The sequence below is a fragment of the Bufo bufo genome, chromosome 7 (assembly GCF_905171765.1).
Source record: "Bufo bufo chromosome 7, aBufBuf1.1, whole genome shotgun sequence".
Lineage (NCBI taxonomy): Eukaryota > Metazoa > Chordata > Amphibia > Anura > Bufonidae > Bufo > Bufo bufo.
In genome coordinates, this window is record NC_053395.1 from 32,821,189 (window position 1) to 32,846,129 (window position 24,941).

Consider the following 24,941-nt stretch of genomic DNA (forward strand, 5'->3'; position numbering starts at 1 on the left):
ATCTGAACATTATGGTATATCCACAGGATATGTCCTAAATGTGCAATAGGTGCTTGTCCCACCACAGGGACCCACTCCTGTATCCAACAGCCAAGCATCTTTGGCTCTCCGCCAAAAATAGCAGAATAAGTGAACTCTGCTATTTTCAGAAGTCACATAAAAGTGAATGGAGAGAGCTATGCTAAGATGGTCCCAGAGGTGAGAACCAGTCCTATTGGACATTTATGGCATAGCCTGTGGATATGCCATAAATGGTCCAGATGGGAATAACCCTTTAAGAGCCATACAATGGATATGTAAGGAAGATCTCTTGAATTATACCTCCAACTAAAGGTTGTGACCAGTCACACCGTCTAGTCGTCTAGTCATACAATGAGATATATTTTGAGATGGCGCAGTCTACTACATTATTTCATACTGCATAAAAAGTTTATCAGCCCAAAGGAGCCCCGCGGACATGCTTGACATATATGGCAGGAGCTTTCCCCATCCTATACGCCAAACGTAGCCTCTTACCATGATGTGAACAGACTCTTGCATTGCTAGGAGTGTACCCCCTTGGTATAGAGATCTCCTGACATATCATAGAGAAATTACCAGGGGATTCTAGCACCGCAACCCTGACCAAATGCTGAGATTGGGTCATTTATTGAAAAAAATGGTTTGATTTTGTTAGGTCTCCTCCAGAAAGTAAGGACTCCCTCCGAAGACAGAAAGCACTGAACGCAGCTGTACTGAAACTCTCCAAACACGTCAAGGAGTTACAGGAGGAGAACAAGAGTCTAAAAGCTGATCTGGACAGAGCTATGGCGCAGTCGCCTACGTCTACTAGATCGAAAGGTAAATACACTATGTATTCATTATTCGCTTCAGGCCCATCTCGCACATTGGTGGCATATCGCTGGGGCAGTCAGATAGGTGCGAGTTCCACAATGGTTAACTGATTGCAGGTCATTAGACTGTCAGACCCTAAAGCAGGGTATCTGTAGAATGGGGCCCACAAAAAAAGAGGACACCGCACATACGCGGCATGCTCTCTGTTCACTTCTATGGAAGTCCTGAAAAGAAGCGAGCGAGTGCACTTGGCTATTTCCAGAGCTCCCATAGAAGTGGATGGAGAGCACAGCGTGCAAGCGAGGCCAGCGCTCCACTATTTTTGGAACTCCCATAAAAGTGAATGGAGGGTGGGCCACCCTTTGCGCTTCGGTCCCTTGTTCACTTTGGGGGCCCCGTTCTACACATAGGTGCAGGTCCACGCCTCTGGGACCAGCATCTATCTGACATTGGTGGCATATCCTAGGAATATGCCACCAATGTGTGAGATGGGCCAACCTCTTAAAAACAGGTCAGTGAATCACATAAGCAGCCGGAAAAAACTGCAGCATGCAATACTTTGGTCCATTTTCTGGACCAAACACGCCCACTAAAGTCCATGGGGCCATGAAAACCGCCGACAGCACAGGATGCCGTCCATGTTTGGTCTGTTTTTCATGGACCATTAGTAGGAGATGCTCTGCATTCCTTTTCAGCCAAGTAGTTGCACGTGAATAACAGAAGACACACGGAGGGCAAAATAGGACACGTGGAAGAAACGCAACACAGACAGGGAAATGTGCACATGTGGATGAAAGATAAACGCAACACAGACTGCGTCCTGGATGACAAATGGAATATTTTTAAATGGACTGAAAACTGACGTGGACGTGTAATTAAGGCCTCAGGGCGATTTCACACATGGAAAATGTGCACATGTGGATGAAACGAGTGCATGTTTTGCTGCCGATTGACCTCCAAGTTGTGGCGAGATACGTTTTAAACACCTTCTGTTGCATCTGGACTTAACTTTAATGTAACCTTTCTCATGTTTAATTAATCACAAGCAATTTACATTTGCTGCTTTAATGGAATGATTATTGTGTGTAGCTTTACAGACTGTAGTTTGCAGTTTCTCCACAAGGGGGCACTGTGACACAATTCCAGTGTATAAAACAATGCATGTTATTTATTATGCAAAATGTAAAAGAATGGCAGCATAAGGAAGAACAATGCGAAAAGAAAAGGACTGGGAGCGTTACAGAACAGAGTCGGGCACTACAGGCGTACATTTAATAGATTTCCTCGCCTTTCAATCATTTTATGCCCATTTTTATTTTCGAACTGTCATCTGTGAAAGCTTGAGGGTAGAAACACCAATGTTTTATAGTGGTTTCCGAGATTTTGTGCTTACATTTTTCTGTTTTTTTTTTTAAATCTAGGATACAGTGAATGGAGCAAGCAGAGACTAGTCAGGAAGATTTCAGAACTAGAAAAGGTGAGAGGGGAAGGTAGCAACATATTTTCTCCACTAGATTCATTGATAATGCCGCCATTAACATTACATGCCTAATTAGTGGATTAGATGATAATACACTGTCTTTATTCACTCTCTTACTGTTCTGCCCTTCATCAGATGTATCGTGTCTTTGGTCATAATACCCCTTAAAGGGCATCTGTCAGCAGTTTTGTACCTATGACACGGGCTGACCTGTTACATGTGCGCTTGGCAGCTGAAGGCATCTGTGTTGGTCCCATGTACATATGTGCCCGCATTGCTGAGAAAAATGATGTTTTAATATATGCAAATGAGCCTCTAGGAGCAACGGGGGCGTTACCATTACACCTAGAGGCTCTGCTCTCTCTGCATCTGCTGCGCCCTCTGCACTTTGAAGACGGCATCACACCTGGCCCCATCAATAGTGTGGCAGTTGCAGAGAGAGCAGAGCCTCTAGGTGTAACGGCAACGCCCCCGTTGCTCCTAGAGTCTCATTTGCATATATTAAAACATTTTTCTCAGCAATGCGGGCACATATGAACATGGGACCAACACAGATGCCTTCAGCTGCCAAGCGCACATGTAACAGGTCAGCCAGTGTCATAGGGACAGAACTGCTCACAGATGCCCTTTAAAGGGTTATTCCCAGCCCATAAAATGATGCCTCATTGCTAGGACTGACCATCACTTTGTGATTGTGGAGGTCCGACCGCCACCATTTAAAAAAGTTAAAATTAAAAAAAAGTTTGATTCTGCACATTTCTAGAAACTGGAAAGTACGCAGAAGTCACCTACAGAGCAGGGCAAGTCGGGAACATCTACCTCTGGTCAGGGAGATGGACCACCAGTCCAGAAACCTGACCCTCAAGAAGAATGTGAAAGATTGAGGAACCTAGTCAAGAAGATAAAAGAAGATCGGGCAGATTTACAGGATCGTCTCGGCACAAAGGAGTAAGCAGATGGTCCCTGTACGAGATGAGATCTTAGAACCGGAGGTGTATCGCTTTATGTTTTCTGTGATGCTATTCTCTACAGAGCCGAATATAAAAGACTGGTGCAAGAAAAGTCCGAACTGGAGAAGCAGCTGCAAAAACTGAAGGATAGAAAAGACGAGAGGTGAAATGCATTGATTTATTATTTAGTGACTGTAGGAAATGCAGAAATCTCCACCCCATGGCTGGTAATCGATATCTCTGATGAACACATTATGGGTAGGGATGAGCAAACTTCATGTTTTAAAGTTCGGGTTTAGCCTGAATTCTATTATGGATTCCGTTACCATGGAACATAACGGAATTCTATGACTGAATGCACAATGGAAGCCTTTAAGGCTACTTTCACACTGGCGTTTCTGGGTCAGTTTGTGAGATCCGTTCAGGGCTCTCACAAGCGGCCCAAAACGGATCAGTTTGGCCCTAATGCATTCTGAATGGAAAAGGATCCGCTCAGAATGCATCAGTTTGCCTCCGTTCAGTCTTCATTGCGCTTTGGAGGCGGACACCTGCTTGCAGCGTTTTGGTGTCCGTCTGACGAAACTGAGCCAAACGGATCCATGACACAATCTGGCCCAATAGAAAACGGATCCGTCCTCCATTGACTTCCAATGGTGTTCAAGACGGATCCGATTCGGCTATGTTAAAGATAATACAAACGGATGCAGACGGTTGTATTATCTGAACGGATCCGTCTGTGCAGATCCATGACGGATCCGCACCAATCGCGAGTGTGAAAGTAGCCTGTTAGGGCATTCCGTCATAATACAAGTCTATGGGCAGCATTACAGATCCGTCCGGTTTCTGCTATGCAGGAGTCCTGCATAAAAAAAAGTTTAATGACCTATAACAGCCTGACAGAGGCCAAAAGGACATTCTTTAGGCTTCCGCAGGGTGCATAGGTGCCTATGGATACTTTTGATGTATATGCTGTGAGCTTTTCTTGCAAATACACCAAATGTACTTCAAATGCAGTGTGAATGCAACCTTACTTGTGTTTTTCTGAAGCAGTCCTGCTGTGATAACGGTAAGGGTACGTTCACATCTGCCTTCAGAAATCCAGCACGCTGTTCCGGTAGAGGATAAATCTTCTAGAGTTAGCTGTATCTGGCATAGCCGGATAATGCAGTGGACCACTGGATCCCTATTGACTGTAAAGGGATCCAATGGGGATCTGGCCGGTTTCCAACGTCGGTGCCGACTTTCGGCAGAAAGCTGGCATTTCTGTTGGAAAGCAGCCAGATCACTATCGTCTGCCATTAGAGTCAATGGAGATCCAGTGGTTCATGGCATTCTCTGGCTATGCTGGGTCCGGTTCCTCTGCCAGAACAGCGTGCTGGATTTCTGACCGCAGGCGGGAACCTAGCTCTAGTTTGTAGTGAACCATTAGAGTCTTATCAGGCTTCAAACAGGCATATTATTTAAAGGGGGGGTGGGCGAGATAAGTGGCTGCCAGTCCAATCTGGAAATCGTCAGATTGGACATGTATAAAGCTGTGTCAGAAGATAAGAGACTATCTGCCGGGCACTATACACATTAGATTGTCGTGGAATCCCTGTGGAAACTGTAATATCTATGGCCAGCTTAACCCCAAGCCTCTCACCATATAAGCTTTCCGCCAGATTGCGAGGCCGCTGTCTCGGCTTCGTAACATTTTCTCTATTTCTTGTACAGACCAATCGCCATACAATCCAAACCATTTCTTGTGTCCTTGTTTCACGTCACAGGGAAGAAATCAACCGTCTGAACCAAAAAATGAAGAGATTAGAAGCGGAGCTGGAGGATGAAAAAGGCGAAAAGGTGGCTGCCCTGGAAGCTGCCAAAAAGGTTCGTTGATGTTCCTCCTCGTACAGAGCCTGTGCATGTAATGTGTCCGTGTAGAAAATGTATCGGAAACCCTCTTCACATCACTCAGACCGTCACACGTTTTACCTGCAGCACTGCAGTACTACTTGGTGAATGGGCGCCCATGTAAAATATGGATATGCCCAGTCCTCCAGAGAGAGCGCCACCTTATAGAGGGGGCGCTGAGCACCAGCTAGTGTCCTGGGCATCTTATAGATTATAGACTCCGTCTCAGTGGTGCTTTAAAGGGTTATTGTCATCTCAGACAACTGGGACCCGCACCTATATCGAGAACAGAGCCCTGATAGTGGTGAAGGGCGCCTGCGCAGACACTCTCCTTTCCTTTCATTTTCTATGGGGCCTCCGAAAATAGCCGAGCGCTGGCTTGGCTATTTCCGTCAGGCTCATAGAAGTGAATGGGAGCAGAGGCCGGTCATGCGCGGCGTGCTCCCATTCACTTCTGAGGAGAGAACGCCTGGTGGTGGCCAGACCGGAGCACTCCAGCCACCACCTTGCTGAGCTCCGTTCCTGATATAGGTGTGGGTACCATGGGGGCATATCCTAGCGATGAGATGAGACATCCCCTTTAAGGCATTTTTCACAGGCAGGTGTCTCTGAGGCTCATAATGTTCCAGGTTCCTCCACATTCTGTACGTTTACCAAGCTCTTCTCACGTGATGGCTTTTTTCTGGTAAATGAATCAGCTCCTGGATGTAATCTGCAATACGCCATTTTCTTGGACTTTTATTAGGTGCAGAAGGAGGCACCCGGGTTCCGTCCAAGCTCCGCCAGGAGTGCATCGATCACATCGTCACGCCCGGGATCCAAAGGTTCATCCAGCGGAGGAGAGAAGACGAAAAAGCAGGAGGCAGCACAGCTTATCCAGAAGAACTGGAGGCTGTATAAAAGCAGGGTGAGCCCCTGTGACCGCAACGAGAATAACGGCGCGCTTGACTTCTGACGGGAGAGATAGGAAGCATACATTACATAGTGCCAGGCACACAGCATGGCAAGTCGTAAGGTTGTGTGTTGCTCTAGAGCAGGCGTGCCCAACCTGCGGCCCTCCAGCTGTTGCAAAACTACAACTCCCAGCATGCCTGAACAGCCTACAGCAGGGCATTGTGGGAGTTGTAGTTTTACAACAGCTGGAGGGCCGCAGGTTGAGCAGGCTGCACAACTGGTTTTTTTTCAGTCTGAGCGACACATTATCAGATTGAACCACCCCCCAAATGTCAAAGTTAAAGGGATATTACCATGTGAGACATTTATGGCATTCCAAAATTATTTGTCTGATCGATGTGGGTTCCACTGACTCCCCCCCGTCCCCCCGTCCCCCCTTCCTCAGGAAAATGGGGATTTTCTTTTACCCCAGAGAAGAGAAAGCCATGCATGCGACTCTCCAGACTGGCAGAAACAGCCTAGTATATCACAATGGAGAGAGTCACACGCATCGACAGCCATGTCTGCCCTTAACCTAGGGCTCCCTTCACACTTGCCTTGTTGTTTTCCGGTACTGAGATCCAGCAGACGATCTCAATACCGAAAAAAAAAAAAAAAACATTTCCGTTTAGTCCTGCTGCATTCTGAATAGAAAGAGATCCCTTCGGATGCATCAGGACGTCTTCCGTTCCCGCAGCATTCTGCAAGCTGCGAGTCCGGTCATAAATACGGATCCGTCACTGAAAACAATGAAAGTCAATGGTGACTGATCCGTTTTTTTAGGAGCATAAAAAAATTGATCCGTCACCCATTGACTTTTAATGTGCCGTTTTTAACCGCATCCTAACGGAACGGATGCATCCTCTGCCGGATCTCAATACGGGAATTAGCGACGCAAGTGTGAAACAGGCCTAAACCTTTCTGGAGTCAGGAAGACGGCCTTCTTTTGCTATGGCCACACAGTGCACCATCAGTGCTTGCATATCCCGGCTCCCACGCTGTGTGCCGCTCCTCTCTCACATGGAAAGTACATGCAAGCATGTTTCCATATGCCTGGGGTCCACGCGGAGGGGTTCGTGGGCTGCACGTGGCCCCCGTGCTGCAGGTTGTGCACCCCTGCCCTACAGCAGTGATGAGTAACCTGTACCTATGGCTTTTCATTAGTGTAAAACTACAACTTGCAGAGTGCGAAAAGGCAGTGCTTGCTGAGAGTTATAGTTTCATCGTTTTCTGCCTTTATAGAAGGAGATTCCATGTCCGTGGCCCGATCTTTATATAAAGGTTATGCGCACTTTTGTAGAACCCCCTTTTTGGTTAGCAGATGCCAATTTTTGCTCTACACAGCATGCGGCACAATGTACTTTTTCCTTTGAAGGACGGTAAGTCACAAAAGTAAGTTATAAAAAGGCTCATTTCAACAACAATTCTTCTTTTTCTCAATCTGTGTGCTGGCACAGGGGATGACAAATGGAAAAGAGGTTTGGTAAAAGGATCCGACAAAGTTACAGAACCCTAATCAATCCTTTCTCTGTTGAGAGCCAGTATTCACATCAGGACGTTTAGATGCCCAGGACATGAAACATCAAGTGGTGTGAACTAAACTTTATAAAACTTCCACAAATGCATCATGTAGTTTCTGGTTTCGCCACTAGGCGGCAGTCCCTGCTTTTCACAGAGACACAATTGAACTTCCATTATGAATCAACTGCCCCATAAAAGTGAATGAGGCTGAGCTGCAATACCAAGCACAGCCGCTATACGACAGAGACGGCTGTGGGGCTACTGCGAGCACCGGTGCCTTCTCAAACAGCTGATCGTCGGGGTCCCAGGTGTTGGACCCCCACCGATCCTATACTGATGAGCTATCCGGAGGATAGGTCATCAGTAGTAAAATCTTGGAAAACTCTTTTAGAATGATTGTAGAAGCCATTTTTCTCCCCTGCCCCTTCCAGTGTGTTGCTCCAGTGCTGCAGCGCTGAATCTCTTGCTGACTGCAGCAGTGATATCCAGGGCACACCAGGTCACTGGGCAGCTAATTAGGGGCTTCAGCGGCAGAACAGACGTGACCGTGCAGGCCACTGATTGGCTGCGGCAGTGGCATGGTGTGTACCGGACATCACCGCTGCAGCCAGGAAAACGAGCACTGGCGAGGAGCACTGCAGCTCAGCACTGGAAGTGCCAGGGGAGGAAAGGGTTGATCCTGTTAACAGGATCAACCCTATTAAATCAGGCATGCTGTCTGGAAGGGTTGATCCTGCAGATTAAAATGATACCTGTACTATGAAAATCATTTGCAGGGTTCCTGAGTAAAATAGACTATTACGGTACTCTTTTTTGCAAATGAGGGCTTCAGTGCACCGGGGGCAGGACCAAGCTGAGGTGCACCGAGTGGCTAGGCCACATCCCTCAGTGCACTACAGTTCTCATTTGCATGAAGAATAAATAAAAAAAAATTCTCGGGAACACTTCAACCGATTTTCTCAAGACAGGTCTCCTTTTAATCAGCAGGATCAACCCTACCGAGGAAGTGTGCCTGGTTTAAGGATGAACCTGCTGACAGGTGCTCTTCAACTTAGGCAATCCCTTTAAGGAAAAATATTATATTTAACCCTTCTTTAACATTTTCTTCTATTTCTGCCTGTTTTCACAGAAAGAAGAGAGCAGTGAGTCGGAGGAGGTAAACGGTTGCTATTTCATTGTGTTTAATGATGACTTCTTATAGGCTGAAAATCTGATTTTTTTTCCAGGCCGCTTCTGTACCAATTCAGGCTGAAGCCCTGAGGAATCAGAGACTGGCTGATTGCTAGGGACATAGGAGTCATTTATCAAACAGAAATACGCCTAAATTAGGCATATTTCCGGCTCAGATGACGTCAGACTCCCCGCTCAGGCCAGGTCTAAAAAGGGGGGGCGAGGATGGGCCGGTAGGCCCGTCTCATTTATCATTTCCTATACCTGTTTTAAGCATAGAAAATGGTCTAAATGTAAGACCGCTCGGAAGCTGCATTTAGAAGCGGGGGTGGATCTGCCGACGTTATGGAGAGACCGGCGCAACCTCATAACTCCAGCACATCCTCCGCCCGGTACAGGGCTAATTAAGGCCAGCGTCTAAAACTCCGGTCTTAATAAATCCGCCCCATAGTGCCTGACATTGTCATGTAATAGACGGCAGCAGCCACTGCCTGCGGTAGATCATCTGTCCAGATTTGCAGTCTGCTGACACAGTGGCAGTGTGTGTGTGTGTTGGCAGCCGTCAGGTGGTGCCAGTCTCGGCACGATTTCAGATTATAATTTTTTTTTTTTTTATACAATAAAACCACTTGGAGAACCTGTTTTACACGGCCAGACTTCACAGCTGCACCCACTCTGCTCTGATGATAATGATAAAAAATGACCTTGTAAGACGAGAGAACATTAAACTACTAAAGTAGCCGGCATAGTGTCTGCTAGATTCTATGGGCACCTCCTTAAAGGGGTTCTCCAACTTTATTTTAAAAGCCCCTAAATGTGTTAAAATAATAAAGTTTGTATAAGATTATAAAAGATTGTATGCTCACCACTTAATCCCCCGCCGTTTCTGGAGCTGCCGCCCGGGTCTGTGTTGACAGGCTGCTGCAATGATGTAACTGTGTACAATATGTCAGCAGATTTGTACCTATGACACTGGCTGACCTGTTGTATGTGCACCTGGCAGCTGAGGGCATGTGAGTTGGTCCCGTGTTCATATGTGCCCGCATTGCTGAGAAAAATAATGTTTTATTATATGCAAATGAGCCTCTAGGAGCAACGGGGGCGTTACCATTACACCTAGAGACTCTGCTCTCTCTGCAACTGCCACGCCCTCTGCACTTTGATTGACAGGGTCAGATGTGATGACGTTTACACTGCCTGGCCCTGTCTATCAAAGTGCAGAGGGCGCGGCATTTGCTGAGAGAGCAGAGCCTCTAGGTGTAATGGTAACGCCCCCGTTGCTCCTAGAGGCTCATTTGCATATATTAAAGCATAATTTTTCTCAGCAATGCGGGCACATATGAACATGGGAGCAACACAGACGCCTTCAGCTGCCAAGCGCACATGTAACAGGTCAGCCAGTGTCATAGGTACAAAACTGCTGACAGATGCCCTTTAAAACATAGAAAGCCTCTTTTTAGAATGGAGGAGCAGGAAGGATTGAGTGTAATAAGAATGAATCCTCTATTTTTTACAATAGATCACCATATTGTTGCACTGGCCCAAAATCGCAGACCACACAGGGGGCAGACTTATTAGCGCTGTGACACTTGGAAGACCTGGCGTCTGCTTGTTTTATAGCCTCCGAGGGTGGGAATGTCCACCAGACTTATTAATGAGCCTGCGAGACCGATTTTCTTAGTGTCAGCAGTCCGTATAACATAAATGGAGTGGGTGACGTGCCAGTAAATGGAAGCCAGACAGCTGCTGATATCTGAGCTCCGACCTAGTGCTCCAGATATTAAACCACTAGACAGATGGACTCCTGGACAAAGGAGACGATTATGTGATCATGACATCAGCGCGGTGCGAGGCTTCTAGTCGGTGTAGTGTGAAACGTAGGACTTACCGAAGTGTAACTGAAATGAGGTCCTGTCTGTGTATACCCATAAAATGTATGCATGTGACGATATATACTACAGTATGCACTGCCGACATACCGTCACGGGGTGGAAATCTCACCTGTGGAATTGTAATTCACTCCTTTCACAGACAACTGTGTTCCTTCAAGCAGCCTTACGAGGTCACCTCGCAAGACACAAAATGATATCTCCCGCCGCTGCCCCTCGTTCAAGGTCCCCCAGATCCAGCAGCCTCACCCTGCAGGTAAGTACAGTTTCTTGTGCCAAGATAAAAACGTATCCCCTCTCCACAGGATAGAGGATAAGTATCTGATCAGTGGGGGTCTGACCGCTGCGACCCCCACCGATCACAAGAAAGGGGGTCTCTTGCTTTCATATGAATGGAGCGGCAGGTGGTGCAGTCGGCTGCCACTGCATTTATTATCTGTGGTACAGACGGAGATAGCTGACCGCCGTACTTGCCCTTCTCTGACAGTCCCATGAAAAATGAATCGATTAGCCCGTATCGCTAAGAAAAATGATATATTGGAATATATGCAAATGAGCCTCTAGGAGCAACAGGGGTGTTCCCGTTACACCTAGAGGCTCTGCTCTCTCTGGAACTGCTGCACCCTCCACACTGATCACACCTGCCTCAGTCAATCAAAGTCCAGAGAGAGCAGAGCCTCTAGGTGTAATGGCAACGCCCCCCTTGCTCCCAGAGGCTCATTTGCATATATTAAAACTATATTTTTCTCAGTAATGCGGGCACATATGAACATGGGACCAACACAGATGCCTTCAGCTGTAACAGGTCAGCCAGTGTCAGATACAAAACTGCTGACAGATGCCCTTTCATTCTTGTGTTGTGCTTTTCCTGCAGGACAGCAGCACATCTGACAGTACAGACCTACCAGAGACCAGCAAAGATGAAGACCCCGTGACCTTCCTTCAGTCCTCTTTTCGGGCGCATTTAACCCGCACAAAAATGCTTGGACAAAGGTACAAGTCTCATCAGAACTGATGCTACAGAATGTATTACGGGCGTCACAGAACACACTAATGTAATAAAACTAGAGCAAAGAGCTCCTCATCGCAGCCCATCAGGCGGACGTTGGGTGCTGCTGTTTTCCAAAGTGGGAAAATGGTGGATTGTGATTGGGCGTCTCCTTCACTTTGCCTTTGCACTAGTTTTACCATGTGTTTACTAGGACTGGGCTTCCTCTCCTAACATGTGTCACATATCCTGCCATCCGACATGTAAACACGCAGGAATTACTCGTGTGCGGTGGAATGTTCTTTATTAGACTGCATGACGGTAAGACCACGGCGGCCGCTCCTGCGATGCTGACTGCACTGACATCTGCTCTTATGTCAGGCCTAACGAGATGAAAGGCAGAGAGAGCCCGCTCCGGAAGAGTCCCAGATCCAATACAAGATCTCCAGTCTCCAGGAAGTCCTCCGGGCAGAGTCGACATCACTCACTAGGTAATTTGCCGACCTCCTGCTTTATCTTCTCTGGTTACCGTGATTCCCCCAGAGGGTCAGACACAGTCTAGTGATTTCAGGCATATCTGCGCTTTACTTAAAGTGACCCAAGTGAAAAAATCACATTAACCTGAACAGAACACTTACCTGGTGGCCTTTTCATTTTTTCATCTGCAGATCTGCCAATTTCAGTGCTCCTCTTCTGCCATCCAAGATGGCTGCATCGCTTCACAGACTACCTGAGGCATACTGTGCATTTGGTAGTCTAAGACGCTTCCTGCTCCCCTCGGATTGGTCAGCATTACTCATGTGAGCCGTGCTGGCCTATCCAAGGACAGGGCTGGGCATGCAGGAAGTGTCCTGGACCATCAAATGCACAGTGTGCATCAGCGAAGAAGTGCTCTTCATCACTCAGGAAAGCTGCAATTGACCTTGCTTTTCTCCTGTAGTCACCACTGCTGGAGAAGTGTAGTCGTTCAGGGGACTGGCCCACTGCTTACAGGGCATCTGTCGGCAGATCTGTACCTATGTCACTGGCTGACCTGTTACATGTGCGCTTGGCAGCTGAAGACATCTGTGTTGGTCCCATGTTCATATGTGCCCTCATTGCTGAGAAAAATGTATTTTAATATATGCAAATGAGCCTCTAGGAGCAACGGGGGCGTTACCATTACACCTAGAGGCTCTGCTCTCTCTGCAACTGCCGCGACCTCTGTGCTTTGACAGGACCTGGCAGTCAAAACGTCATCACACCTGGCCCTGTCAATTAGAGGGCGCGGCAGTTGCAGAGAGAGCAGAGCCTCTAGGTGTAATGGTAACGCCCCCGTTGCTCCTAGAGGCTCATTTGCATATATTAAAACATCATTTTTTCTCTATGTTACTATGTTACTATGTTACTATGTAACATGGGACCAACACAGATGTCTTCAGCTGCCAAGTGCACATGTAACAGGTCAGCCAGTGTCATAGGTACAAAACTGCTGACAGATGCCCTTTAATACATGGATGGGCTGTGTCCACCAGAGCAAGAGCCACTCTTTACTAAAGGGGACCTAAACCTTTAATGCAGAGATGCTCAACCTGTGGCCCTCCAGCTGTTGTACAACTACAACTCCCATCATGCCCTGCTGGAGGCTGATAGCTGTAGGCTGTCCGGGCATGCTGGGAGTTGTAGTTTTGCAACAGCTGGAGGGCCACAGGTTGGGCATCTCTGGTTTAATGCAAGCACAAAGGTGAGCAGTGCTTCTGAGAACGCTCTGCACCTTCCTTCGGCCTTCATCAGCTCTGCTCAGCCTACGTAGTACGGATCCCATATACTTTCTATGGATCCGCATGCAGGAAGAGCAGAGCCGTTGGAAGAGGAAGGTGCAGAGCTCTTTGAGAAGCGCTGCAGCACCTTCTTGTTTGCATTAAAGGCTCAGGTCCCCTTTAACAGCTCGTGGGAACCCCCCACCCCACCCCACCCCAATGATGCCCATATGCCTTATTGCTGATGATATCCCATTACTTGTAAAGGAGTGGGCAACCTGTTGGCATATGTGGTGGCTGATATCCGGTAAAGCATGGGATGTGTTAGATTCACACACCGTGTACTATCAGACAGGAAATCACCATTTTATTTGACTTCACAGCCAGTGGAAGCAGTGGAGAGAGCAGTGAGGACCTTATTGAAGAGCTGGTATCTGAAGAAGAAGAAGAGGAGACTAAAACCAAGAGGCCAAGCTCCCAGACTTCAGTGTCACGGCGGTCACCATCAGGTATATGACCCCGGATAATGGCAGAGTCCCGCGTTGTTTCCTAAAATACACTTTCCCCTGTGTATCTAAATCTTTATGCTTGTACAGGCAAGTCCCATCCACCCACTGAAGACCCAACCTCCGACGATTCTGATGACCTCATCATTGTGTCTCCATCCCGACCGGCAAGGAGGAAGGATTCTGGTTTTTAAGATGGCTGAAATTCTATCGCTAGTGCCTTCAAACACTGACTGGGCGCAGGTTCCTTTTGGTGAAAATGTTTAATATTTGCACTCTTTCTAGTAGGCCGCACACTGCAGACTTTCTCCAATCGGGAATTCGTAGCCAATCCGCTTCTACATCCAGATTATAAAAACCTACAGCATGCCTTTAATAAGTAACCCCATCCACGTGCACCGTACTGTAAATTGCTGAGGCGTTTCAGTGCAGATTCCGTGCAGAAAATCCCCAGAGATTCCACATCATGTAAACCCCAAACGCCTTTTGATTTTTAGGAATTTTATGGATACACCTATTATGGATATACGGTTAGGAGCCGTCTTGAATTCCCATGAAATGATGGCTCCTGCCAGACATACCGGTACTTATAGCACTATGTAATTCAGTAATGTCTAATTAAAGGCTATGGTCACCTTCGGGGCATTTTTGTTATTGCATTTTGCTCATTTTGGGCTAAAAAAAAATATTTTTTTTCAGTTGGTCTTTATTAAAAATGTTCAGCCGTTTTTGTGATACAGGGTTTAAAAAAATCAGTCTGTTTGCAGGGTATCACTTCTCAGTCCCGTCAGCCTTATCTCTGATCTCCTGACCTCATAAACACTCATTATAGCTAAACTCTTACCAAACTGATAATAATATGGCTTAAAGGGAGCCCGTCACCTACTTGACAGGTTTTAAACTGATTATAAAGCTCTGTCGGACACAAGCACATGACGCTGATGTTACCGTTGTTTTGTTTTTGAGAGTCTCCAAAGCACCAAAAACAAAGTTTTAAAGATATGCAAATGAGCCACCGCAAGTGCCCAGGGGCGGCGTGTTTTCTGCAAGTGCCCAGGGGCGGCGTGTTTGCTACAGGTGCCCAAGCCGCCTCGGTGTTCTGTCAGAAAACCTTACCTCGTCAGATTCCCTTACCCCACGTGACTTCCAGGGGTGTGCGCCTCTGCGCAAGCGCAGTACCAGGGCATGAGTAAGGTAAAATTACAGTGAGAGTTGACTCATGGACACGCGCACGGACACCGCGCGTGCGCTCTCAGGGGTAAGGATTTTACAATCTGCGCGTGCACAGTGTGAGGGTAAGGAGATTTAACAAGCCCTGTATCCTTGTGACATCGTTATTTCCTGCAGTCGAATTTCGGCGCCTGCACGCATCACCTCGGGGCTCAGGGTATCCTTAACCAGCACCTGCGCACTGCATATCACTGCGCCTCTGGCCACAGTGGGCAGTGTACTGCGCTGGTTTTCGGCTGCACGAAAGAATGACGCCAGAAGGATTCAGGGCTGGCCGGAGGATACATAGGGGTGGAGTTAGGCGCAAGTAAGGATAGGGGGGCCTGGGCACTTGCAGAAAACACGCCGCCCCTGGGCACTTGCAGAAAACACGCCGCCCCTGGGCACTTGCAGAAAACACGCCGCCCCTGGGCACTTGCAGAAAACACGCCGCCCCTGGGCACTTGCAGAAAACACGCCGCCCCTGGGCACTTGCAGAAAACACGCCGCCCCTGGGCACTTGCAGAAAACACGCCGCCCCCTGGGCACTTGCAGAAAACACGCCGCCCCTAGGCACTTGCAGAAAACACGCCGCCCCTGGGCACTTACAAGGGCTCATTTGCTTATCTTTAAAACTTTGTTTTTGGTGCTTTGGAGACTCTCACAAACTAAACAAAGGTAACATCAGCGTCATGTACTTGTGTCCCACAGAGCTTTATAATCAGTTTAAAACGTGACAGACTCCCTTTAAAGGGAGCTCTGTAGCTGGACATCCCCACATTTTCACTCAGGCAGCCCCCCTAATATGAGCTTTGTTGCATTTCATGCTCCGATGCTCTCCTTTGCCCTGCGCTGAATCGCGCAAGGACAAGGGCAAAAGCATTTTATGGAGATCCGGTGACGTCACCGGCACTAATGGGCCAGCTTTAGCGCTGCCCTTACCTGTAAAACATCGCCAGACTCATATCACAGGGCCTGCCTGGGTAAAACTATGGGTATGTCCGGGTTCAGCTGACCCCTTTAAATAAGTGTTTATGAGGTCAGGAGATAAGGTTTCACATGAGCCCTCAGCTAATGGGATTGAGAAGTGATACCCTGCAAACAAACAGATTTTTTTTTTTTAACCCCTGTATCAAAAACTAAACACTTTCAATAAAGATCAATTGAAATAATGATATATAAGCCCAAAATAAGTAAAATGCAATCATAAAAAAAATGCCCCAAAGTGTCTATAGCTTTTAATCCAGATTAGAGTTTGCAATGTCTCAGCAACCTTACAAAATACTAGCATAACCCCTTGGCTGCCAGGCCAGTCAGGTGACCGGCTCTTCATATCCCCAGAAGGCGGATTTTGCCAGGGGTCCATGCGGCAGACACAACGACCATTTAATCAACCGTTATCAACTGGCTCATCAACTAAAATATACATGATATAAAGTCAGATCAGTGACCCCTCTGCACTCCTCTCCTTCTCACTACATTCCTGGTTATTACCTGCTTCATATGCGACTTTTATATGTAAACTCATGTATGCTAATAGATGTAGCAGAGCTGAGTTTGCCAGATATAGCAGTGTTTAATAGCTGTTCTCTCAGCTTTTCTGTAGCTTTAGATGGGCCTGCCAGTGAACCTACTTTAATTCTTTAGGGCTGCACTGGTGGTAAAGTGGTTGGCCCACGAATGACATTTATCACCTCCTGCACTTACCCAAGGGACTCGGGAACCCCCAGCGGTTGGACCCCCAGCGATCATATATTTTTATCACCTATCCTTTTGTTCATGGGCCAGACAACTAGGGATGAGCGAATAGAGCGAATGAAACATCCAAAGTCGATTTGCAAAAAACGTCGTTAGAATATTGTACGGGGCAGGAGCTCCGTACAGTATTAGGCCTCCTGCACACTACCGTTTTTTTTTCCCCGTTTACTGGCCGTTTTTTGCGTTCTGTATACGGTCCGTATACGGAATCATTCATTTCAATGGTTCCGCAAAAAAAACGGAATGTACTCCGTATGCATTCCGTTTCCGTATTTCCGTTCCGTTTAAAGATAGAACATGTCCTATTATTGCCCGCAAATCACGTTCCGTGGCTCCATTCAAGTCAATGGGTTCGCAACGTTCCTACAGACAACTTTGGATGTTTCATCCAAAGTCTATTCGCTCATTCCTACAGACAACCCATTAACGGCACATCAACTAAAATAGGTGTACGCACAAAAAATGCTGGAGTGCTTCTTTAAATGACACCTGTAAGAATGGAAATTCTTGGCCAAATCTAAAATCGGCAGGTTTGGAGGGTAATAAATGGACTGTTTGCCTAAAGGATACTTCACCCTTCTAGATGGGCAGCTCCTGTGGAGAATAAAGCTGCTGCTCAGGATTGAGCCTACTTCTATGTGCTCAACTGCAGCCAAGGACAGGACTTGCCGTACTTCTCAAGTCAAGCTGCTTGGTCAGTTGTGCATTAATTATAATTGATTCCCTCCAAATCTCCCGATAAGACAAATAACCTCCTCCCACGAAAATATACTAATATATGCAAAGAAATAACATCCAGGAATAACCGTTTTGACAGGTCTCCTTTAAACGACAAATTCAGCTCTGCTACATGTGATTGGCTGCAACATTGGGCTGCTTTTCTGGATTATCGCAGCCTTTAACGGTACGTTACACATGAGTTATTGGTAGTTTGTGCTTTTTTTTTTCTCAAAGGGGTCATCCCATAAGTAATGTAATCAGACATCATATAGGACATGACAATATCTCTCTAACAAAGCTAGAACCAGCCCCGTACCTCACATGGGTCCAGAGATCTCCCCATTCATTGCTCTGCTAGATTTATGTCAAGCTGGCCGCTCAGGGGGGGCGTTTCCTTTCTGCTGCAGCTGGTGGCAGTTGAAGGATGGAACTGGGCATGTGCGTCCACCTCAGTGAGCTGGACAGAGAATTTAGAATAAGGGCAAACAGCAGGTGGCGCCACACAGATACATTTTATTGACTATTTCAGTAGCTATAATACATTTTTAATTACGTGCAATTGCAAAAGTATTCTGATCCACGGGCTGGTTTGAAAAATGTAGAATATTTTTTGTGGGACAACCCCTTTAAGATAATTTCTATAATTTTACCTGGATTAAGGACACTGTTAAGGGTACGCCCCCCACGGTGCAGCTGACCACATGCAACCAAGCCACGCCCACACACCGCAGGATTTTGCCACAAAATTGTGCACCGATTGGTTGTTGCAGGTGGGCGTGGCTTGGCTCCTGCGACCAGCCGCATCACGGGGTCGTTTCCTTATATAAGAGGTAAACACAACCAGCACTTGTCATTCAAACACTAAGGCCTTATTCACATTTGTCGATTTTGTCCGTTTTTTAACTTTACTGCAGTTTTCACAAAATCATGGCAAAAATTAGCAACTTTTGGCCAAACTTTTGACTATATAAAACTGCATCGTGTAAATGAGGCCTAATAAGGGCTTCTACATGAGTCTTAAAATATTTTCTAGTTATTTATTGTGTCTCTAACCAATGGAAATGCATTTTATACTTTCTCTGAGCTGATATTTTGTACATTTTGTGGATTTTCCTATTTGCATGTAATCCTGTGTTTTAGGTGTAAATATATACAGTATATATACTTTAAAATAAATCTTTACCAAAGACTCTGCTGCATCTCAGACTGCGAGGTTTTCTTCTTCCTCTCTGGAGCCACATTTATAGGGGGTTGTCCCATTAAGACAACGTGTCCCCTATCTACGGTATCTGATGGGTGGGGGTCCAACCCATCACCAAAGCGGAGTCCTTGCGGTTTGAATGGAGCGGCAGACGCACCTGGCTGTCCGCTGCCCCTCTCAGATAGCGGAGTACCTCTCAGATGGAGATGTGTGACCGCCACTTCATTCTCAGGATCGGCAGGGGACCGAGCGGTTGGGCCGCACCCCTACCCCCTTACTAGTCAGATACGTGTCCCCTATTTTGTGGATAGGACAAGCCCTTTACAGGGACACTCCAGTTAAAACTTCACAGCAGGTTCCCCCAACCCACATCCTGCCGCCAGCCTCTGCATCCAGGCATTGAATAGAGCGCTGCCCGCACATGAGAGGCACTCTCTTGTGCGGGCAGCGCTGTCCGCATCCGTTGCTCCGTTCCGCGGTCCGCAAAAATAAAATATAACATGTCCTTTTCTTGTCCGCGCTTTGCTGACAAGAATAGGCAGTTATATTAAAGGCTATCCGTTCCGCAAATTGCGGAATGCACACGGACGCCATCTGTGTTTTGCGGATCGCGGACCTCAAAACACACAACGGTCGTGTGCATGAGGCCTTCCTCTCCTTCTACTGTCTATAAACTAGAAGAAGAGGGGAACTTTTGGTGGAGTAACATATGACTGCTGGATCAGACTACACAAGGTTTATTCGTAGTCTGTAACCATGGAGACACATAGGAAAACCTTTCATTTTTTAGTGTCATGCATCTGAGACGCCGGTCTTAATATCCCCTATAGCTGGCGGTGGATCCGCTGGAGTTATGTAGAGGCGCCGGCCACCGCCGCTTCTAAATGTGTGCCTGCACAGTCTGATACTATCCGATCACTGACCGAACTGGATGGACAGATGTCTGTTTTTCTACCTTATAAACGATGTTACTAGTGCTGCTGGTGTCACTGTGTAGAGAGAAAAACTGGTAACGCCCAGATATATTCTCGTGACTCTCTGTTGTGTCATTTTTATATTATTCCTGCCAGCACTTTATGAATAAAGGTCCATCTGGATGTTACCATGTGAGGGTGTGTCCCTGCACAGCCTACCACAAGCAGCACTGATTGGATGGTGTCAGAGTGTGAAGGGACACGCCCCCAACTGGTAACACCCTGCTGTGCTTTTATCTATAAACTTGTAGCAGAAACAACATGTAATTATATGTAAAGGATGCTCTCCAGTAGAGAAGTAATGGCTGCTCCTACCTTACTATATATAGCTGTATACACACTGGTCACACCCTGATAGCTGTGTATAACCATATTATACCGCACATGATAACGCCACATGGCGGGGACGGCGAGACAGCTGCTTCCTGTCTGATTACCAACCGACATGGACCCTTGGCCACATCTATTGCCATTACAGCACTTTAATCCAGCACACAATAAGGCCTCATTCACACGGCCGTATTGTGGCCCGCAAACAGCGAGTCTGCAGTATGCGGGCACCGGCCGTGTGCTCCCCGCATCACGGATGCGGACCCATTCACTACGGAGTGCTTCCGTTGCGTTTCTGTCCATGCCTCCGCACCGCAAAAAGATAGAACATGTTCTATTTTTTTTTTTGCAGTGCGGACGGATTACGGACCCATTCAAGTTGAATGGGTCTCGATCTGTCCCGGACGCTGCCCGTGCATTGGGGACCGCATATTGCGGTCCCCAATGCACGGAACGGCCGTGTGCATGAGGCCTAATCCAGAAAATCTCATCTGTCACTTGTTTCCAGAACAGAACTGCAATATAAAGTGGAACCCCGTGATACCAAAAGCAGAAAACTAATAAAGAAATGATTGGAAGGTTTTCTACCCCTTCAGATTAGTTGTATACACTTTTCTGTGACCATCCAATAATCCAGAATATTTGATAATCCACCACCGATCACATGTCACATTCATCCTAGATTAAAGCACCTTTGTCAGCATGATCAACCCTATTAAAAGGGGTGGCCCATCTCGCACTTTGTAGGCATATCGCACCTATCAGACTTTGGGGACATATCCTAGCGATATGCTACCAAAGTGCGAGATGAGCCAACCCCTATTAACCTGGCAAATAGCCTGGTAGGGTTGATCATGCTGATAAAAAAGGTACCTTAAAGGGTCCATTCACACGTCCGTTGTTTCTTTACTGATCTGTTCTGATTTTTGCTGAACAGATCTGGACCAGATCTGGACCCATTCATTTTCAATGGGTCCTGAAAAAAAATCAGACATTGAGCTGTCCGTTTTTTTTTCAGGACCCATTGAAAATGAATGGGTCCAGATCTGTTCACCAAAAACGGAACAGATCAGGAAAGAAACAACGGACGTGTGAATAAGGCCTTATCATGAATATCCGTGGGCCAATTGCTGCGAAAACACATTTTTATTTATATGCTAATGACCTAACTGGAGCACTGAGGGGCTGGCCAAAGCCCTCGGAGCACCAGTATGTTACACCACCTTCACCTTCAGTTCCTCCCTCCTTCCACTTAAAGGGGTTGTCTGACTTTTTATTACTGATGATTATCCTTTAGATAGGTCACTGGTTGCAGGAAGCAGCAAGAAGGATGGGGAGCTACTACAAGCTCGGCTGCCTTCTCAAACAGCTGATTGGGGGGGTCCCGGGCGTCGGACCCCCGGCAATCAGATGCTGATAACCTATCCAAAGAATAGACCATCAGTAAGAAAAAGGCGGACAACCCCTTTAAGTGGAAGGAGGGAGGGACTGTAGGTAAAGGGGGTGCTCCAAGGGCTGTAGCCGGCCCCTTGGTGCTCTAGTGAGGTCATTAGCATATAAATAAAAGTGTGTTTTTCTCAACAATGGGGCTACGGATATTCATAAGGGCTCGTGCACAGGATCGTATGTATTTTGTGGTCCGCAAAATATGGATCCACAAAAAATACGGATGACGTCCATGTGCATTCCGTATTTTGCGGAACGGAACAGCTGGCCCCTAATAGAACAGTCCTATCTTTGTCCATAATGCGGACAATAACAGGACATGTTCTATTTTTTTGCGAAACAGACATACGGAAACGGAATGCACATGGAGTAACTTCCGGGTTTTTTTTGGGGACCCGTTGAAATTAATGGTTCCGCATACGGTCTGCAAAAAAAAACCGGAACGGAGACGGAAAGAAAATACGTTCGTGTGCATGAGGCCTAAAGGTACCGTTTTTTTTTTTTGTTTTTTTTTTTAAAGCATTATCAACCCTTCCAGGCTGTATGTCTAAGGCTAGGTCTACACGACGACATTTGTCGCGTGACAATATTTATAATGATAGTCTATGGTGTCGCACTGTGACATGCGACATGCTGCGACACGACGGTCGCAAAAAATCCATTCAAAATAGATTTTTCTGCGACTGTCGCGTTGCAGTCGCAGCATGTCGCAGTGCGACACCATAGACTATCATTTATAAATATTGTCGCGCGACACATGTTGCAGTGTAGTTGTGCCCTATGTGTCGCGCGACAAATGTCGTCGTGTAGACCCAGCCTAATTTAATAGGGTTGCTCATGCTGAAAGACGCTCTTTAAATATATTATAGTTTTTCACTTGTATATACCATGCATTGTGGAGCTTCTCTTCTCACAAGTGTGCATGGCGTGGTTCCTCAGTTATTCCTCCTGGAAATGTCTGAATAAATGGACAACTGAGAGTCACTATTCGCCTGGAGAATTACTTACACCCAGTTTTCAATGTACAGTATATATTTCCAGGTAGAATAACGGAGGAACTGCGCAGTGCAGAGCCCTAAGAAAAGATGCTCCAGGGTTATACTACATGGGGAATTCAAGTGTAGGAGACCAGAAATCAGGCGCTTGCACGTGCAGCAAATCCTTCTTCTGCTTCTGTTATGGGGGCTGCTTCCTTTACGAGCCTCCACCGCCCCACAAATCTGTCAGGAGAGGACAACCTGCTGTGGAAAGCCTCTGAAACATGGACTGCATTAAAATTCAGTCCCTAAGGACCCCACAGTGGTCTCTAGTCATGGAGGGAGGATTGTTCACTTATAAATGTGGCTAAGGAGTGTGTATACCAGCGGGCCCCTGCTTCCACAGACCAGACCTTAAGGGGGCCCTATCGGACCCAGGAACACTATACAGAGGGCCACCGTGTGCACAAAAGTCTGGGCATTAAGGACCTAAACACATGTCCATTTTGGTAGATTCTTATACCCCCCCTATAAAATAACACTTTTCGCCTCTTTTATTCCTCCTGGAAATATATGAGCCACTCGACAACTGGGTGCGACCATGTCACTTGTACTACGGCCTGTGTCTGACACTGTTCATTCAGCGGGTTCAGACTGTGAGGGGTCACTGTATTGACAAGGGGGATGGTAACACCAAGTGGTTAAATTGCTCATGCATTTTCAGGAGGAATAACAGAGGAATTGCACAACACAAAAAAAAACCAACATATATATATATACTCTAAAATAGCCTAGGTTCTTCGCTTAGGATAGTCCTTACTTTTAAGACTGGCCCCTTGGTAATAAGCTGCTCACAACATGACCCCCACCGCACCCCCTGAACAGAGGACACCCCACTATTAACATATTTCCAAGGTATATGAACGTAGCTTTTGTGATCTCTAGGCAACCCCTCTAAGGGGGTTAAAGAGACTGTCTGATCACCACGGCAACTGGAGTTTATATCATGTCCTAAAGGGGTCCCCGGCTAAGACAAAAATAACCAAAAAGTTTTGCCATGACCAGTGAAACGGAATTCTTCTTTTATTAAAATGGCCGTGGAGGTTCTGGTAATAAGAGGATATTATCTGCTGTGCGGGCAGCTCGGCAGACGGATATTATCAGCAGATCTGCAGCATCCGCCGCCCGGCGCGCTCTTCTCCCTCCACTGCTGCGGCGCTCACTGAACGCAGGCAGGAAATTATCTTTCACTCTCGGGCCCGGGTACAATTAATAATGTTCTCCGGAATCTATCTGATCCAGGTCGCTGATCTAATAAGCAGTCACTCTAGCTGGCGGTCTATTACTCCTACAGCACCAACATAGTCTGCAGCGCTGTACGCAGGCTGCCAGCAGAGCTCTCAATCAAATTCCCACCTGCATATAGCCGCTTGGCCCATAAAATAATATTTTTTTTGAAATTCTGAATTGTGCTGGTCTTCTGTTATTCCTCCTGGAAATGCATGACTACATTGACCACAGGCCAGTACGATTCTGCCTGACAATGTCAGCGTGGATGGGAGAGAGTGTGTAGAGCAGGCTGCATAGAAAAGGGAAATGGTCACTCCCAGTTGTCAGTTTAGTCATACATTTAAATGAGTGAAACAAATACATTTCCAGGAGGAGTAATAGAGGAACGGCAATCGGTTGTGAGTTGTGCCTCTAAAACCCTGTCAGGAAGGAAAGAGCGAGGGCCCTTGTTATCCCTTTTGATATTCCCGCCTCGCCATCAATATTAGGGCTTGTTCACACGAACGTGACGTAAATTGCGGATCTGCAAAACACGGATGCCGCCAGTGTGCCTTTTGCAATTTGCGGAACGGAACGGACGGCCCTTTATAGAAATGCCTATTCTCGTCCGCAAAACGGACAAGAATAGGACCAGACTCGTAATTTTTGCTGGGCCACGGAACGGAGCAACGGATGCGTGTCAAACATGGCACGCCTGGTGGGGTTGATCCTGCTGATTACAACGATACCTTTCTGGTGAAAATAGACTGCTGCGTTCCTGACAGAAAGAGCGTTTTATTCTTTATGCGAAAGAGGCCAAGAGTGGACAGAGGGGCGGGGCTTGACCCCTCAGCTTTCCAGTGCTAGCCACACCCCTCGGTGCACTAAAGCCTTCATTTCCATCAATAATAAAAGGCTCTTTTCTTGGGAATGCCGCAACCGATTTTCGTAAGACTGGTATCAATTTAATCAGAAGGATCCACCCTACCAGGCAGCATGCCACATTTACTAGGGTTAATCCTGCTGACAGATGCTCTTTAACCACCTCAGCCCCCAGTGCTTAAACACCCTGAAAGACCAGGCCACTTTTTACACTTCTGACCTACCCTACTTTCACCGTTTATTGCTCGGTCATGCAACTTACCACCCAAATGAAT

At 46.9% G+C, this 24,941-nt stretch overlaps 1 protein-coding gene across 1 annotated transcript in view; it reads left to right on the forward strand.

Annotated features, from left to right (window-relative positions):
* IQCE (IQ motif containing E) overlaps positions 1-14,942 on the forward strand; it is a 29,085-nt gene extending 14,143 nt beyond the window's left edge. Inside the window, exons 13-24 of the mRNA XM_040441112.1 lie at positions 677-840; positions 2,256-2,311; positions 3,078-3,262; positions 3,347-3,427; positions 5,031-5,130; positions 5,900-6,061; positions 8,738-8,764; positions 10,810-10,923; positions 11,542-11,660; positions 12,037-12,146; positions 13,778-13,903; positions 13,991-14,942. Of these exons, the coding sequence (XP_040297046.1) occupies positions 677-840; positions 2,256-2,311; positions 3,078-3,262; positions 3,347-3,427; positions 5,031-5,130; positions 5,900-6,061; positions 8,738-8,764; positions 10,810-10,923; positions 11,542-11,660; positions 12,037-12,146; positions 13,778-13,903; positions 13,991-14,094 (1,348 nt within the window). The 3' untranslated portion in view covers positions 14,095-14,942. The remainder of the gene's footprint in view (positions 1-676; positions 841-2,255; positions 2,312-3,077; positions 3,263-3,346; positions 3,428-5,030; positions 5,131-5,899; positions 6,062-8,737; positions 8,765-10,809; positions 10,924-11,541; positions 11,661-12,036; positions 12,147-13,777; positions 13,904-13,990) is intronic.
* Positions 14,943-24,941: the final 9,999 nt, after the last annotated feature.